The sequence below is a fragment of the Leuciscus leuciscus genome (assembly GCF_965113295.1).
Source record: "Leuciscus leuciscus genome assembly, chromosome: 3".
NCBI classification, from domain to species: domain Eukaryota; kingdom Metazoa; phylum Chordata; class Actinopteri; order Cypriniformes; family Leuciscidae; genus Leuciscus; species Leuciscus leuciscus.
The window spans coordinates 205,001-220,182 of record NC_138727.1 but is presented as its reverse complement, the minus strand read 5'-3'; the positions used below and the strand labels follow the sequence as shown (position 1 = coordinate 220,182).

Sequence of the window (15,182 nt, the reverse complement as noted above, 5' to 3'; positions counted from 1 at the left end):
TGAGTTAGTTTGGTTGTAGAGCTAGTTAGTTGATGATTTAGTCTGGTTGTAGTGCTAGTTTAGTCATTAGTCTGGATGTACAGTAAGTGTAGTTGAGTTAGTCTGGTTGTAAGTGTAGTTGATGAGTTAGTCTGGTTAAGTGTAGTTGATGAGTTAGTCTGGTTAAGTGTAGTTGATGAGTTAGTCTGGTTGTAGTAGTAGGTTAGCTGTTAGTCTAGTCTTGGTAATCTGTGGATCATAAGGTGATTGATTCCCATCGGCTGTTGTCTGGACGATCAGCAGGTTTGCGTGTTCATGCTTCAGGAGAGTTTAATGCTGTTTTCTTCTTACAAACTTCAGCTTCATTGCACTTTAACTTCCTCTTTTGGTGCAACGGTTTTAACAGAAAAACTGCTGCTTCGTGTCAGATGCTTATTTATCAGATGAGTGTTTCCAGCTCTGACCTCTGACCTTACTGTGTTTCACTGAGAGTTGAGTGACTCCTGAGTGACTTTACAGCAGTTTTGTCTTTTAACGTGTGATTTCACATCATGTTTTGCTGCTGCTGCGTCTGTTAGCAGGTCTAAGCCCTGTGTCTGAGTAGTTCTGACCTGAAGCTCGGCTTGTGTTTGTCCTGCAGTGGCCGGGCAGCTTTGGGCCGAGACGTGACGGAGCCACAGGGAGCCGCTGGTGGAGACGTGAGGACGGAGCCGCAGGGAGCCGCTGGAGGTCATGCCCGGGGGCCGCAGGGGTCCCAGTAGACAGCAGCTGAGCCGCTGCGCTCTGCCGTCGCTGCAGACGCTGGTGGGCGGCGGCCTCAGCAATGGGGCGGGGCTTCGGTGCAGGTGAGGCGTTGATGCTTCTGACAGCTCTTCACCACCAAATGAAGTTTGATTAGTCCCACTCATTCCCTAACTGTATTAGGACTAGCAGTTGGTTTAACCCTAAAAATAGTTTTCCATAGTCAACACATTAAAGGTGACATATTACACCCCTTTTCACAAGATGTAATATAAATCTCTGGTGTCCCCAGAATGTGTCTGTGAAATATCAGCTCAAAATACCAGATCATTTATTATAGCTTGTCAAATTTGCCCCTTTTTGTGTGTGAGCAAAAACACGTCGTTTTTGTGTGTGTCCCTTTAAATGCAAATGAGCTTTAGCTCCACCTCCGTTCAGAAGAGGGCGGAGTCTTTACACAAGCTTCAGAAACTCCCGCAATTAGGGCTGTAATCAACCAAAGAAAATCTTGGTCGACTGAAATCCTGAAATTTTCGAATAAAAATCGAATAAAAAAGACATTAGGGAAAAAAAACTTTAAATTGATGAGCTGCGCAGTACTCGGTAGCCTTGTTGTCCGCCTAAATGAATTATAAATAAACATAAAAAACATAAAACTAATAAATCGTTTTTGACCTAATTATTTTGCACTGAAATGAGTCACTCGAGTCTGTCGGCTCTGACAGCGTTACATCACGTGCACCTGCGCAATATCAGAGCCTGTGATTTCCCAAAATAGTACTGTTGTCAACTAGTGATATCATCACAAGAACTTTTGAGGAATATGCAACATAATTTAGACAATTGTTTTTGTCATATGTATTATAATAACTGACAGACACTATAATTTCAGCCGCTCTGTGCAGCTCGCATGAACATATGAGCTCAGCTTCACGGCTGAGACACGAATAGACTATTAACTTAAAGCTTTTACTCTTAAACACAAAAGGCACGTCCACTTTAATAAAAAAGAATATTTATTAAACAAACCAGATCAAGAGCAGAAACGAAATAAAGTGCATAACTGAAAAATAAAGCATAGGCTCAAAACGAATATTTGCATTCGACTTTTTTCCCGTTTTCTATTTAAAAAAAATGCTGCCACACAGCCGATGTCTTTGTTGACATGGTAGAAGAGGACTGACTGACTGACTATGAATTAAACGCTCTCACAATTAAATAAATAATATTCAGCAAACCTTCTAGTAGCCTACTCTCTTCAGTCTGTCTCTCTTCTCCAGTGGGTTGGGCTAATCCAAAAGAAGTGAAAACAAGGGGGTGTTCTGAAGACAGACTGTTACCTGTGAAACAGGGGTGCTCTGAAAACACCCCCATTAGCAATTAGTGCTTTCCACCTGATGAAATGAACGCGGCAAAAAAACGACCAATTAGAATTTTGGTCGAGCCAGAACGTATCGACCAATTAATCGACTAATCGACTGGGAGATTACAGCCCTACCGGCAATAACAAAACACTCCAATCTCACTCATCCAGAATCCCAGAATAACCAGTAGTGAGTGCAGCCTTACGGAGAGACTCAGGAAGAGTTTCTGAATGTTAGTGGAGACATTTCTGTAGTTGTTGTGGAGTTACATTGATCATCTCATCATCATGTTTAACTTCTCCACAAGTGTCCACAGTTCCTGAGGTGTTTATAAGACAGCGGTGACATGTTCTGGTCAATAGTGTTCAGTGCTCGTCTGTGCTCAACCACACAACAGTTTCAGGCTTTGCTGGATCTTTATCATTGCGTTAGAACTGGTCTCTGTCGTCGCTTGTGGAACCAAATGTCGGCTGGTGTGTGTAAACGTGCAGATTAAGGGCCGGTAATATTATAATAAGATCCTCTTCATACGTCAGAAGGAGAGAGAAATCTGATCGGCTTATTTTTTAACATGCTTGCAGAGAAAGGCTCAGCAGAACACAGTTACTGGGTTTCACTTTCCACGTTTTCTGTTTCGGTAGAAGCACTGATTATAGCTCTTACACACAGGAAAAGTCAGATTTTCATGATATGCTTTTTTAAATACTAAAATATGTGATTGTGTGGATGACAATCATGGTGGAATAAATGTGTATACATATATAAAGACGGAGGTGTTTCACTCACAAAACAAACTCTGTTTCTACATGAACTGCATCAAAACACTCAGAAAATGTGGATGTTGTTATTTATCAATCTTGAACAGCGTTAGTTTCAGTCATATGTGAAGATTGCAGCATAACTGTAGTGTTCTGACATGTGAACGCGCCGTCACTGTCTGCTTATGCATCAACACACTCTTTCATCATGACAGTGTTTAGAATGTGTAATAGTCCACAGACAGCCGTTTATATTCAGTATCGAGATAAAGCATGATCAGTGTGAACGGCTCGGCTTCTCGAACGGGTTTGTATGATCTCGTGATCACAGATGGAGTCCGTGTTGATTGTGTGACGTGAGTAGATGAAGCCTGTTCTAGTTTTCTACTATTTGTTGTTTAGTTAGCTCTAGTTATTAATAATGCCCAGAGTTCACCTCTCAGATCTACACTCTGTTGGTTAGGGTCTGCCCTGGTCTTAACACTGCTGGAGAAATGTGCATTTTACTGTGAACTGTATAGTAATATTACAGCCTTAAAGCTGATCTAATGATCCTAATTCAATTAGTAATTAGTAACCTGTGTGTGTCTCAGGAACAGCAGTGCGCTGGGTCTCTCGGCTCCGCCCCTCACGGCCCTCATCACTCCAGATCCCGTCCGACATTCCCGTATTCCCGATCTCCCTCTGGACAGTAATCTTCTGTTCGAGGCGCTGCTGTTCCTCTACCTGCTGGTGGCGCTGTTCGTGCAGTACATCAACATCTACAGGACGGTGTGGTGGTCCTCCTACAGCCAGCCCTCGGCCTCCACGTCACTGGTACACACACACATCACCGTACAGCTGTTCATGAAGGGTCAGTGGTGGCACTGAAGAACGTTAGCAGAATGTTCACGCTGCTCTTTATCAAGTATCATCACAGTCATTATTCTGCTGGCGTTGATGATGCGTTGTGTGAGAAGCTGAAGTCAAGTCTGTGTTTAATTTGCGCTTCTGATGAATTTGATTAGTTTACAGTGTTACACCGAAGTGATTATAAATGAATAACGGAGTGTGTGAAGATCAAACCTATGGAAGCATATGGGTAGCAAATTTCAATTTGAAATGTAATATGCAAAATGAGAATGCAATATGTAAAATGGCAATGCATTTCTGTATTTAAATTTTAATTTTCCCATCATTTGTGCAACGTTTGGTGCAAAATGAAAATTCAATTATAAAATGTACATTTGCCATTTCATACACTAGTTTTAATATGTAAATTGAATACATAATTTAACGCTTTATAAGTTGCAAAATTAAAATGTATTACAGAAATCATTAGATATGTTTAACATGTTCAAGCAAAAACTGTGGCAAAATTGTAATTTAAATGTTATTTTTTCTTAATTGCATTTACACTCACAGTTAAGACACTTGCGATTGCATTTCCATTAAGTGTCCCGCAATGAATGTAGCAAAATTCAATGTGCAATTTGAAAATGCATTCTGAGCCGATCACGTGCCCGTCCCGCCCTGTCAATCACTGCGTGAAGTTGGCCCCGCCCCCAATCCAATGCAAAACGTCGGCAAACTAGTCCACATTCACCCAAAATAGACTCATATGTTTGTTCTAATTTGCGCCGATAAACGTTTATTTTGTGCTGCTTCGGTTTCTTAAATATAAAAATAATATTTATTGGTCATTCTGGGGTCACTCAGCCCCCCTACCTGCTCCACATTCACCCAAAATAGTCTCGTTTGTTGGTGCGATAGTTTGTGCCGGTTAAAGTTTCGTGTGCTGCTTCGTTGTTTAAAATATTAGACACTGAATTATAGAGGATGACGTCACCAGCCCTCGACCTGCTCCACATTCACCCAAAAAAGGCTAGGTCGATGAATTTGACCCGTCAGATTCCGTGACCATGTACATATATATGTATTAATACCTTATCAATATGCTTTATAAAATGGAAAGGGACTCGCATGTCTGCCTCATATTTTATGATTATACAGCTGAATAAACAGAGATGGTCACACATCACATTCGTCACTTTATTGAACATTACAGTCAGTTATAAATAAATAAAGAGCGGTCACATTTTTCGGTAGCTATTAATCAGAATCAGAATCAGAAAGAGCTTTATTGCCAAGTGTGCTTGCACCCACAAGGAATTTTTCTTGGTACTGAAGCTTCCAGTGCACATATACAAATACAAATACAACAAGAAACATAGTAATACAAATTCTAAGAATAAAATATATAAAAAAATAAAAAAAAATAATAAAAATAGTATAAAAGTAAAAAAAAGGGGTCACAGTTGGGTTTAGTCTGAATAAACATTTACAGATTATGAACATATTTACAGTATTTTGAGTAGTATGAATAATATAAGTATAAATATCACCTGAGTTAGAGAATATTACACTAGACAGTGGGAGTCTAGTGCATGTTACAGATTATGAACATATTTACAGTATTTTGAGTAGTATGAATAATATAAATATAAATATCACCTGAGTTAGAGAATATTGGACTAGACAGTGGGAGTATTGCACTTACAGGCATATGCCTTGGGGGGCATGTTAAGTGTTCAGAAGGGAAATGGCCTGTGGAAAGAAACTGTTCCTGTGCCTGGATGTTCTTGTGGCCAGTGATCTGTGTCGCCATCCTGACGGTAACAGTTCAAACAGGGGGTGTCCAGGATGAGTGGAGTCTGTGATGATTTTACCTGCTCTCTTCCTCACTCTGGAAGAGTACAGGTCCTGGAGGGTTAGCAAGGGGGCACCAATAATCCTCTCTGCAGTCCGGACTGTCCGTTGTAGTCTCCTGATGTCCGATTTGGTTGCTGAACCAAACCAGACAGTGATGGAAGTGCTTAAAACAGACTCAATGACGGCTGAGTAGAACTGGATCAGCAGCTCCTGTGGCAGATTGAACTTCTTCAGCTGGCGAAGGAAGTACAGTCTCTGCTGGGCCTTTTTCACAATGGAGTCAATGTGATTTGCCCACTTCAGGTCCTCAGAGATGGTAGAGCCCAGGAACCTGAATGACTCCACTGCTTCCACAGTGCTGTTCATGATGGTGAGAGGGGGAGTGCTGGGGATTTTCTCCTGAAATCCACAATCATCTCCACTGTTTTGAGCGTGTTCAGCTCAAGGTTGTTATAGCTGCACCAGACAGCCAGCTGTTCAACCCCCAGTCTGTAAGCAGACTCGTCACCATTTTGGATGAGACCGATGACGGTGGTGTCGTCTGCAAATTTCAGGAGCTTGACAGAGGGGTCTTTAGAAGTGCAGTCATTAGTGTACAGGGAGAAGAGCAGTGGGGAGAGAACGCACCCTTGGGGGCCGCCAGTGCTGATGGTGAGGGTCCTGGATGTGAGCTTCCCCAGTCTCACTCGCTGCTGCCGGTCCGTCAGGAAGCTGGAGATCCACTGACAGATTGAGGATGGCATGGAGAGCTGAGTCAGTTTGGCTGTGAGAAGATCAGGGATGATGGTATTGAAGGCCGAACTGAAGTCCACAAATAAGATCTGTGCATAAGTCCCAGGTAGGTCAAGATGTTGCAGGATATAGTGCAGTCCCATGTTGACTGCATCATCCACATACCTGTTTGCTCTGTAAGCAAACTGAAAGGGATCCAGCAGGGGTCCAGTGATGTCCTTCAGATAGGCCAACACCAGTCTTTCAAACGACTTCATGACCACAGACGTGAGAGCGACAGGTCTGTAGTCATTAAGTCCAGTGATTTTAGGTTTTTTGGGAACCGGAATGATAGTGGAGCGTTTGAAGCAGCAGGGAACTTCACACTGCTCCAATGATCTGTTGAAGATCTGCGTGAAGACTGGGGCCAGTTGGTCAGCGCAGGCTTTTAGACAAGCAGATGAGATGCCGTCTGGGCCTGAAGCTTTCCTAGTCTTCTGTTTTTTGAAGACTCGGCTCACGTCCTCCACACAGACCTTAAGCTCAGGTTGGATGGCAGAAGGGGGGAGGAGAGGGGTTGCAGGAGGTGATGGTGGATGTGTGAAGTGCACATCAGAGCGGGTGTGAGGTGTGAGTCTGGGCTTCTCAAACCTGCAATAGAATGCATTGAGAGTGTCAGCCAGTTGTTGATTCTCCACAGATCGGGGGGATGGTGATTTGTAGTTGGTGATGTTCCTCAGGCCTCTCCAGACTGATGCCGGGTCGTTGGCTGAAAACTGGGTTTTCAGCTTTTCAGAGTAGCTTCTTTTAGCAACTCTGATCTCCTTTGTCAGTCTGTTTCTGGCCTGGTTATACAAGATTTTATCCCCACTTCTGTAAGCATCCTCTTTGGCATGACGAAGCTGTTTGAGTTTCCCAGTAAACCATGGTAAACCAGTCCAATCAGTGCAATCGAAGCAGGCCTGTAGATCCTGCTCTGCTTCGTTGGTCCATCTTTTTACAGTCCTTATTACAGGTTTAGCTGATTTCAGTTTCTGCCTGTAGGTCGGTATAAGATGAACCAAACAGTGATCAGAGAGCCCCAAAGCTGCCCGTGGGACGGAGTGATGCGCATTCTTTATCGTGGTGTAACAGTGGTCCAATATATTACTGTCTCTGGTAGGACATGTAACATGCTGTCTGTATTTTGGCAGTTCACGGGAGAGGTTTGCTTGGTTAAAATCCCCAAGAATGATTAAAAGAGAGTCTGGGTACCTTTGTTCCATTTCAGCTATATGTTCAGCCAGCTGTTGTAGCGCCGCGCTCACACACGCGTCTGGAGGAATGTAAACATTCGCGAGAATGAATGAGGAAAACTCCCGCGGCGAGTAGAAAGGTTTACAGTTTATGAAATGCACCTCTAAGTTAGGAGAGCACATCTTCTTCAGTGTTGTTACATCTGAACACCAACTTTCGTTAATGTAGAAACACAATCCACCACCTCTCGTTTTCCCCGTTAGTTCCGCGATGCGATCCGCTCGGAACAGCTGGAAGCCCGGCAGATGTAGTGCGTTGTCCGGTATGGCTTCACTCAGCCAGGTTTCAGTGAAGCACAGAGCAGCGGAGTTTAAAAAATCCTTGTTAGTGCGGGTGAGGAGAAGAAGTTCGTCCATTTTGTTAGGAAGAGATCGGAGATTCGCAAGATGAATACTGGGGAGTGCAGTGCGGAGGCCGCGCTCGCAGAGTTTAACCAGGGCGCCAGCGCGCTTCCCGCGTTTGCATCTGACCGCGCGTTTGAACAACACCGCTGCCCCTCCGACGAGAATGTCCAGTTAAACGTCTGAGTAATCAAAATCTGTAAAAAAGTTGTCTGGTGTGTGTTTCCTAATGTCCAGTAGTTTGTCTTTGGTGAAACTGATAGGAAAAGAATGACTAAACCAGGGCCGGAGTGGGACTCATTTTCAGCCCTGGAGTTTCATGCCTTAGACCGGCCCACTTTAGTTCCCGACTGACTATTAAATTAATGTAATTAAACCCTCAGTATATAAGGCCCAATCTTCCAAGGGCTATCTGGCCCTTCCCCCTACCCCTAACTCTCCAACCAAAAGAGAATCGATACAACCCTACCCCTTCACGGGAACGCGCAAAACGGAGGGGTCAAGGGCCAAGGGGTGAATTGGGATTGAGCCTAAGTCTGCAATAGTGCTCTGTTCTGTACAGCCTTGTAATTCATTGTATTTTTCAAAAATAGAATTTTCTATTCTGTGCAATATCAGTACACAGGGTTTTATAAATACAGAGGTCCCAAAAGTGATCTAGGGGGTTCGGGGGCATATTATTTTTCCACAGTCATTGGCAAAGAACATCTGTGTTAAATAGGAATCCATTGTAATAAAGTTATTCTCATTATTATGCAATAGGCTATTGCTCTACCTGCTCTCCTCTCTCATCTCCATCTCCTCTCAGTTTCTTTATCTTTACCTGTAAATCTCCCCTTCCTGAAGCTGAGCTTAGATTGATACAGTCTTTGCAAAGTGATTATTTATGTCGGTCGTTTAAAATTTCTATCGTAAAACAGCTGTTTAGTTTAGCAACGTGCACCTTATCTCGTGAAGCGTCGCGTTGGGATTCTCGCACGGCCGCGGCTCGCGCTTCGGTGAACATAAATCCCGCTTGCTTTGATCGGTCATATCAAACATTTTGCCATTTCTGACGAGCGGTGTTTGAGTGCTGAAGCAGCTCAGATGATGAGGTCGGTTATCGTCGCGATATGCGAATCATTGCAGCACCAAATTAGAGTTAATATTAGGCAATTATTTCACAATGTTCATTATAGGCTACACTCAGGAAAAATTACCTCAATGGTCGGTACGGCCCTGACTCGTAGGCTATTTTGCCGCTTTTCTAGAGATGTTTTATTATTCTGGCCTTTTCAGCGCCGCCTTTGCACCTAGGCTATTATTATCCATGTTTTGTATCTCTTATTTTTTGTTCGCACATCTCTAACAGTGACTTTATTTATTTTTTGTGGGGCTGCGAGAAAATAATTATAAAAAAAAATTGTGGGGCTGCGCTATGACTGGAGCCTATAGGGAAAGCATTCAACCCAGTGCCATGACAACACCGGCCCTCCTGGCCAATAAAACAGACCGGCCCACCGGGAATTCTCCCGGTGCTCCCGATTAGCCAATCCGGGCCTGGACTAAACGCAGAACAAACCAACAAAAACAACACAATAACCGGAGAGCTCCACACCGAGGCAGCCATCCGCGGCGCCATCTTGGTTGGATGGCGCCGAATACCAACGGAGCTTTGTGATCTCAGAGTAACGTTAATAGGCCTATGCATTTGGAAGGAAGAACTATAGGATCTCCAACATTATTGGGTATTACAGTTAATAGTAGGCTAATAAGAATAAAGATAAGCATGTATCAGACAATGATAATATTTTATACAAAACGAAAACATCAACACAGTCCAGCATCTGACAACAGCAGCGCAGCAGAATGTTGACATGGGTGTCGAACGCTTGATAGGCAGAACATTCTCCCAGACCCAGACGGTCCAACATCGTACTGGTTCTATCACCTGCAGACGCGTAATAATCTTCGGGAATACATTTCTCTATCCACGCTCCACTTCATCTGCTAGTGAATGTAACGCTCGTATCAGCTCTGCCGCCGCCGTGTTTCCTTCCAACACCTCAAAATACGCACCAAAGCGTATGTTTACCTGTTGCCCCGCCTTCACGCAGTGATTGACAGGGCGGGACAGGCACGTGATCGCCTCAAAATGCATTTTCAAATTGCACATTGAATTTTGCTACATTCATTGCGGGACACTTAATGGAAATGCAATCGCAAGTGTCTTAACTGTGAGTGCAAATGCAATTAAGAAAAAATAACAATTTTGCCACAGTTTTTGCTTGAACATGTTAAACATCTATCTATAAATTACAGAAACGTCTGTCTGTCTGTGTGTGTGTATGTCTGTTAACCACATATCTCTCGAACCGTTAGTCCGATGGATTTCAAACTTGACAGGTGTCTCGCTACGGTCACGAGTAAGTGCAGCGCCAAGTTTGACGTTGTTTGGATGAGAAATGCTAAAGATATTGTTAAATATTTCATTTTTTAAAGGTCAGACTGATCTCATGAAATGGCGTATGTATGACACGCCAATTCGTATTTCCATTTTTGGCGTGTTATCAACACGCATAATTGATTTTCAGCGTGTTTATCAACGCCGGTGACTTAACGTTACATTACTGTATATATATGACCTACCCCAACCGCGTCCCTAAACCTACCCGTCACTGGGGTTAATACCATTTATGAGTGTTCCCCTACCATCCTAGGAAAAAAAATATTGCTCCCCAGATGTAGATATACATTTTGCTCAGTTTCGCTCGGACATTTAACGGCGTACACATACACGCGGAATCACTCTGACGTTTAACGGCGTAGACATACACGCGGAAGATGACGGTTCGTTTCGGCGTGGACATACACGCGGATAGCTCAAAATGCGTATAAATAACACGCCACTTGACTTGAAAGTGGCGTGTATGTTTACGCAAAGTCATGATGTCATGTTGCAGAGGTTGTGGTTTAAAAATAAACATTCTGACATTAGAGGGTTGTATCGGTCAAAGAAGCCCCAAGAAGGTTGTGGTTTAAAAATAAACATATTTTGGTTCCTTCTGAATATTATAGTTTGGTTCCAGAATGTGATAAATCCATTTTGATTAATTTGAGTAAAAATGTGTTTTCTTTACCAAGAAAGTGGCAAGATGAAAAACACTATTTTCTGTTTAAAACTTTCACATAGTATCTTTAGGTTATAATATCATATAAAATTCAAATCCAGATTTGGATTTTCAAAGATCTATTATAAAAACTGATTATTTTCCCCAAAAAATGCAATAAATTCATGACACTTTTTTTTCAAAATGCTATCATATTGAAACTGTTGAAATCAGCCATCACTAAGAAATATCTCCTGAACTTTTTTGACGGCGATCAGCTCACAAAAACTGATTTTGCACGGGCACTTTGCACTGCTCCCTGAATCGACGCGCTTATTCATTTGTGGATGTTAACAGAATCTGTAAGTCAGCTATGCTGTTTACTTCTGAATATTATATTTCATTCTGGTGCGCTTAAAGTTATCGCTACTGTGTAACGATAGCCTATGCTATTCACCAACTGAACATATCCTATTAAATGTGTTCACAGTCTCTTTCACGGGCATCATTTGTAGTAGCCTATTCACAAGCTTCCTCAAGCATAGCGTTTTCTCTGAGTTCACTGTGTGCTTTCTACCATGCACAAATATGTGTGTAATTGTAACAATGAGCACTCAAACACACCAAACCAACAATTACTAAAAACACACTCAAAAACTGATTTTGCACGGGCATTTTGCACTAGCACTTAGAAGGTTGTGGTATTCATAAACACTCAGTCAGCTACACTGTTTACTTCTGAATATTATAGTTTATTCACAGCCATCATTTGTAGTAACCTAGCCTGCTCCCTGAATTCAATGCGTTCACAGTCTCTTTCACGGGCACCAAACCAACAATTACTAAAAACACACACAAAAACTGATTTTGCACGGGCATTTTGCACTAGTATCTAATAATTTCTGTAATACATTTTAATTTTGCAACTTATAAAGCGTTAAAATATGTAGTCAATTTCTGTATTAAAACTAGTGTATGAAATGGCAAATGTAAATTATATAATTGAATTTTCATTTTCATTTTGCACCAAACGTTGCACAAATGATGGGAAAATTAAAATTTAAATGCAGAAATGCATTGCCATTTTACATATTGCATTGTCATTTTGCATATTACATTTCAAATTGAATATTGCTACCCATAAGCTTCCATACAAACCCACGCGAATCATTATTTCAATACAGCATTTTTCTTTTATCACACTTCAGTATTCCTGATTCTCTCAGTGTGTGATTTAGAATAGTGTGAACTTTCTGCTAAACATCTTTAATCTTCCACTGAAGAAAGTCATACGAGTTTGAACGACACAAGTGTGTGAGTGTGTGGTGTGTGTGGTGTGTGTGGGTGGGTGAGTGTGTGTGAGTGAGTGTGTGTGTTCTGTACGGAGCAGAGTGTGTTGATAATGTGCACTTGTCTCTCTGTGAAGAACTATCACCTGATGGACTATCACCTGGCTGTGTTCATCACCGTGATGTTGGCCAGAAGACTCGTGTGGACCGTCGTCTCAGAGGTGAGTGTGTGTGTGTGTGTGATGAGAAACTAAAGCTTTTCAAAATGAAGATCACATTAATATGGGTTATCTGTTCCCTTTCTGTTGAAAAATCCCAAAGTATGTGATAAACATCACACTGGAGCTCAGAGGGAACGCATTTGCATGTGGCTTTCCCGCAGTGAGTGTGTGTGTGTTTCCTCATGAAGAGATGTGTGTGTGTGTGTGTGTGTTGCAGGCGTGTGTGGCGTGTCCGGCGTCTCCACTGCGATACACGGTTCTGGTCGTGGTCCGGTTGGTTCTGCTGACGCTGTGTGTGTGTGTTCTGTGCTGGACCCTCGTGCACCTCTTCAGGAACCACTCTGTGCTCAGCCTGCTGTTTCTGGGCTATCCGTGAGTCCTGTTCACATCATACATATAATTTGTGTGTGTGTGTGTGTGTGTGTGTGTGTGTGTGTGTGTGTGTGTGTGTGTGTGTGTGTGTTTGTGTGTGTGTTTGTGTGTGTGTTTGTGTGTGTGTTTGTGTGTGTGTTTGTGTGTGTGTTTGTTTGTGTGTTTGTGTGTTTGTGTGTTTGTGTGTTTGTGTGTGTGTGTGTGTGTGTGTGTGTGTGTGTGTGTTTGTGTGTGTGTTTGTGTGTGTGTGCATTTTCGATGTGTATGTGCTGGTGTCTGTGTGTAATGTGTGCAGTGTTGTGCAAGTTACTTCCAAACTGTAATACATTATACATTACTTGTTACTGTTATTTAAAAGTAATTCTTTACTTTACAATATTACTGTCTCATAATGTAATGCGTTCTTCAACCCTGCTCCTGAAGGACACCCAACACTGCACGTTTTCTTTGTCTCCCTAATCAAACACACCTGATTCAATTCATCAGCTCATTATCACATGTGATAATTGATCACATTACACAAAAACACACATTTTGCGTGACACAAAAAATCTTGTAACTGTAACCCTAACCCTAACTTTTAGGTGGCAAAATATTTTTTTGTAATTCTGTGAATTCCACTGTGCAAACCAAAAGTAATACTACCCACCGGATGAAGAAGGGTCGGCCTCCACAGAACATAATAAATTCATTTTATTTAATTTTCGTGTGCACATTTATGAGGAAAAAAGAGTGTTACGGACGGGACAGTTCCCGGTTACGGACGTGAGTGCTCTGAAAGTAAATATAGCAGACAATAGATAATTAGGACACGGAGGCGCCGGCACGTGAACTGGAGCTCGTCTCATAAATGAACCGAAACTCAGCGCCTACTTGCCTCACAGACACAGACATGTCTACTTTTAAACAGAACAATTCAAAACAAAAGAAAACAGACTCTCTGCTTGTGTAATCTGTATGAAATGTGCATTTCTCTCCGGCGCGTTCACTACTGCGAAGATCGCGAGTCAGCATCGTCAACTTCATCTTTGCGGCCGACACTGACACAGAAAACACTTGTTTATTAATAAACAATTAAAATGTCTCCTGCTATATTTGACATATTCATAATCATTACTTTTGCCAGTTCTTTGTGACAGCTTTTAGGGGCTTTATTGGCAGCGCACCCCTTACATGTTACATGAGCACGTCACCACCGCTTCAAAAACATGATTGCGTGATGAAAACATGATGAAAAACACCACCTGAACATAGCCTAACTGGTTAGAGAGAAAACACAGAACAAACAGAGTAATGCGCATACGTCCATCTTGCGAATGTACAGTCGTCTTCTACCATCTTCTCCCATTAGCCGCTCTTCCACTGGCCAGCGCGAGCACAGAGACCGAAGTCATGCCTCGCCGCACTCCTGTAAAACCTGCCCTAAACACGCCGTCACTGGACTGTCACACTATACAAACACCAGCAAGAGGGAGATGAATGAAATACATCGCCATATAAATATATCAGAAGCTGTCATTTAGTCTTTATTTACACACTTGGACACACACACGACTACTGACTGACATGAACAGGTAATAACTTGCTTGCATTTTTCATTCGTCAATGTCTTGCGGTCTTGCTGTTTTTTTTCCCCCCGTTTTTTTTTTTTACAATTACATTTTGGGCTAAAAGTGTGTTGTGATGCGAGCGTTGCTGAACATGTACAGAGTAAAATATTACTGAAAATTGATTAGTAATGCCTTACACTACTGTGTTACAGCAAAAAGTAATATGTTACTGTGTAATGCATTACTTTTGTAACGCGTTACTCCCAACACTGAATGTGTGTGTGCGCAGGTTCGGTGTGTACGTGCCGCTGGTGTCTGTGTGTAATGTGTGTGTGTGTGTGTGTGTGTGTGTGTGCGCAGGTTCGGTGTGTACGTGCCGCTGGTGTCTGTGTGTAATGTGTGTGTGTGTGTGTGTGCGCGCAGGTTCGGTGTGTACGTGCCACTGGTGTCTGTGTGTAATGTGTGTAATGTGTGTGTGTGTGTGCGCGCAGGTTCGGTGTGTACGTGCCGCTGGTGTCTGTGTGTAATGTGTGTGTGTGTGTGTGTGTGTGTGCGCAGGTTCGGTGTGTACGTGCCGCTGGTGTCTGTGTGTAATGTGTGTGTGTGTGTGTGTGTGTGTGTGTGTGTGTGTGCGCAGGTTCGGTGTGTACGTGCCGCTGGTGTCTGTGTGTAATGTGTGTGTGTGTGTGTGTGTGTGTGTGTGCGCGCAGGTTCGGTGTGTACGTGCCGCTGGTGTCTGTGTGTAATGTGTGTGTGTGTGTGTGTGTGTGTGTGTGTGTG

At 42.7% G+C, this 15,182-nt stretch overlaps 1 protein-coding gene and 1 long non-coding RNA gene across 2 annotated transcripts in view; both read left to right on the top strand.

The window, feature by feature from the left end:
* Positions 1-15,182, top strand: part of tmem39a (transmembrane protein 39A) — a 28,542-nt gene that overhangs the window by 4,804 nt on the left and 8,556 nt on the right. Inside the window, exons 2-5 of the mRNA XM_082163845.1 lie at positions 620-824; positions 3,436-3,658; positions 12,397-12,480; positions 12,698-12,852. Of these exons, the coding sequence (XP_082019971.1) occupies positions 712-824; positions 3,436-3,658; positions 12,397-12,480; positions 12,698-12,852 (575 nt within the window). The 5' untranslated portion in view covers positions 620-711. The remainder of the gene's footprint in view (positions 1-619; positions 825-3,435; positions 3,659-12,396; positions 12,481-12,697; positions 12,853-15,182) is intronic.
* On the top strand, positions 7,323-11,869 carry LOC309494598. The gene is made up of 2 exons (XR_014204398.1): positions 7,323-10,362; positions 10,826-11,869. It is a non-coding gene; the product is annotated as an uncharacterized lncRNA (long non-coding RNA).